This window comes from Octopus bimaculoides, chromosome 28 (genome assembly GCF_001194135.2).
Source record: "Octopus bimaculoides isolate UCB-OBI-ISO-001 chromosome 28, ASM119413v2, whole genome shotgun sequence".
Taxonomy (NCBI): Eukaryota; Metazoa; Mollusca; class Cephalopoda; order Octopoda; family Octopodidae; genus Octopus; species Octopus bimaculoides.
The window spans coordinates 2,019,404-2,022,840 of record NC_069008.1 but is presented as its reverse complement, the minus strand read 5'-3'; the positions used below and the strand labels follow the sequence as shown (position 1 = coordinate 2,022,840).

Here is a 3,437-nt window from a genome sequence, read left to right as displayed (position 1 = left end):
GCCTGGCATGCTAACAAATCTGCCCGCTTGCTGCCTTTTTAATAATCCTTTCTACTAAAGGCACAAAAGGCCTGAAATTTTAGGGGAGGGGTCTAATTGCTTACATGGACCCCAGTGTTTCACTGCTGCATAATTTATCGACCACAAAAGGACGAAAGGCAAAGTCAAACTCGGCAGAATTTGAACTCAGAATGTAAAAGGCAGACAAAGTGCCACAAAGTATTTTGCCCGGTGTACTTACAATTCTACCAGCTCGCCACCTAATGTTCAAAATGAATACCATTTGTGATAATCTTTATTTCTTTTATATTTTTCCTTGAAATGCAGCCATACTTGGGCACCAACTTGAAGGATTTATTAATCAAATTGCCTGGCAATGCTAACAACTCTGTCAGTTCACTGCCTTTGTGAGATTTACAAAATAAGAAATCAAGAATGAAAGACTTCTCAATGATAACGTTTTTCTCCAGTGTGACTATTTGTGAACTGCAACGATTGAATTGTCAGAGAATGTTTTTATTCACATAAGGTTCAGTCAAATGAAAGATTTCCCAATAATAAGGTTTTTTTTTTCTCCAGTGATTTGCAAGAATTGAATTGTTAGAATTGTTTTCCACATTAATGCTCAGGCAAATGGTTTTTTTTTCTCTAAAATGTACTCTTTTGTAAATTACAAGATTTGGATTCTGAGACAATATTTTACAACTGAAGGATTTTTCACCTGTGTGAGGATGACTGTAGATAAAAAGACAAGAATTCGACATACATTTCTTACAATTTCACAGTGAAACTTCTTTATCCAGTGTGTTTTTTTTTTATCATGAATTACAAAACGAGACATCAGTGAACAATTTCCTGATAAGGTTTTTCTCCAGTGTGGGCTACAGTTTGTGAATTGCAAAAACTGAAGTGTCAGAAAATGTTTTCCTCTACATTAATGCTCAGTCAAATGGTTTCTCTCCAAAATGTATTCTTTTGTGCATTACAAGATTTGGATTCTGAGTGAAAGACTTCCCACAAATATCACAATGAAAGGGTCTTTCACCCGTGTGAGTACGATTGTGGATAACAAGACCAGAATTCCGTGTAAAAGATTTACCACATATTTCACAACAATAAGGTTTTTCACCTGTGTGAAGTCTTCCATGTTTTTTTAATTCACCATTACTACTAAAAGATTTTCCGCATATTTCACAATGATATGGTTTTTCTCCAGTATGTATCCTTTTATGTCTCGTTAAGTCACTGTTATTAACAAACGCTTTACCACATATTTGACAAAAATTGGGCCTTTCTCCAGTATGCATTCGTTTGTGAACCACAACGTTAGAATTACTAGAAAATGATTTGCCACAAATTTCACAATGATAAGGTTTTTCTCCAGTGTGTATTCGTTGGTGTCTTTTTAAATGATCGTTGGTGATAAACGATTTGCCGCATATTTCACAACGATGAGGTTTTTCTCCACTGTGTATCCTTTTGTGTTTTGTTAAATTACTGTTAGAAACAAAAAATTTCAAACATATTTCACAGTGAAACGGTTTTTCTCCAGTGTGAGTACGTCTGTGAATAACAAGATTTGACATCTGAGTAAAAGACTTCCCGCATATTCGACACTGGAGCACTTTTTCTCTAGTCTGTACTTTTTTGGGCCTGTTCGGATCACTATTTATAACAGACATTTCTCAACTTTTAATCAGTTCCTCGATAATTAATATAAAATACGTTAATCACTTGGACACTTCTAACACAACTGAGTTTTTTTTTTTTTTTTTAACCATATAGATACAGTTATAGGGACAATCAGTGGTGAGAAGCCTTTATCTACTGAAGGAAGATCGAAATATTTCTGAATATCGCGGTAAGGCTTGTAAGGAAAACTTTCTTTTCAGAACATGAAGTATTTACGCACAAAGAAACACACAACTTATAGTGGAAAATGTTTTGAGCCTAAAATAGGACAGTCATTATCGAAACTGTTTAGACACGAGATCCTCTCGAAGTGGTAAGCACATTCTTGTAGGCAAGAAGATATTTTTCTCTGCGTTAAAGAATATATAAATGGTTAATGGGTGGTGATGTAGACAAAAACAAAGCAGAGATAGAGAGAGAGAGATCATAAATAATAGGCAGCAGATGTCCTGAGAAAATAGGAATTTTTGTAATGGGACGATAGCGCAAGAGAAAGACACAATGGTATAGGATGGACGTTGGGGGGAAAATGCGTAGGATATAAATATCGATATATTTGTGTGTGTAATGTGGCTTGAATCGTTCACAATTGTTTACCACGGATGTAGAAAAGTTCACAATATATTCTGTTGTGGCAATCCACCTAAGCTGCCGGCAGTGCGTGATATAACAAAGTTTGTGATGAAGTAAAATATTTAATCATGAATGTAATGGAACACCAACCCTGAAACATCTATGTAACCGTTATGTTATCCACAAGCATTAACGTTCACCTTAATAAGAGATAATTACTAAACATGACTTAATTAACTTGCCTGAACTAATTATATCGTACCAAATAAGTGGCGTCATTGACAATTCTTTCCCCTGCTTCAATGACATCGGTGTCATAAGTTAAAAGTGTCTCTAAAAATTTAATACAGTCAGAAACATATTCAGTTGTACCCGACCCCCGATAAATACAAAACCGGACTTCTTAATCCAGCTTCTAGGAATACTATGTAATACCATGTAATATTGAGTAAACAGGTGTTAAAAATAGTTTTGTTCTTTAATTTCTTCACCTGGATGATAAAAATTCTCTACTTTACAATTGTATTAATTTGTACCTTTATTTCTTGAATAAAATCATGTTCTTCATTTCGCTTCTTTTAATTTTCACCCTTTAAACATTATACTGTATACATAGTACATGGCGATATATTTTAAGAACTTTTAATAATAAATATCAAACATACCTTGCTTTAAAAGTGTATTAATTTGAATTTGTTCAATACTATTTAGTTTCTAGGAAAAGTGACCATGCGTCACTACAAGTTCTTTACATTTTATAGTTTGTTTATATTTTAAATACAGGCCTATATAGTTAAGAAAACCAGAAAATTCAGAATTCCGGGGCACTTCTTGTCTTAAGCTTGCTAGATAATTGGTCCAGTATTCTATAAAGAACAAATTACTCAGCAAAAATAACTATAGCACACCAACAAGACAATCTATCAAGTCGTTCGATTCATTATAAACACGTTTTGAAAAGTAAACATTTATTTTAAGGTTTGTTATTGTTTAGATTTTGAATTGATTAAATCTTTTATGGGGGCACCAAAATGTTTTAAGCGCTCAGGGTCTCGGTGGGTCTTAATCCGCTCCTGTGCCCAAGGTGCCATGCAATGGGACTCTCTTTTCTCTGAAGACCATAGCGCTACAAATCGGGCTGTTGAACCCCCAGTGCAAAACCCATTGGTAAG

General features: G+C 34.4%; 1 protein-coding gene across 1 annotated transcript; it reads right to left on the bottom strand.

Moving 5' to 3' along the window:
• Positions 1–941: 941 nt before the first annotated feature.
• On the bottom strand, positions 942–1,307 carry LOC128251180 (zinc finger protein 664-like). Its single transcript, XM_052977727.1, has one exon. The coding sequence runs from the start codon at positions 1,305–1,307 to the stop codon at positions 942–944; it is 366 nt and encodes a 121-aa protein (XP_052833687.1).
• Between the last annotated feature and the right edge of the window lie 2,130 nt (positions 1,308–3,437).

Bases quoted from the DNA above. Each gene is read 5' to 3' on its own strand.
- LOC128251180 (XM_052977727.1), bottom strand. From the start codon at position 1,307: ATGCATACTGGAGAAAGGCCCAATTTTTGTCAAATATGTGGTAAAGCG.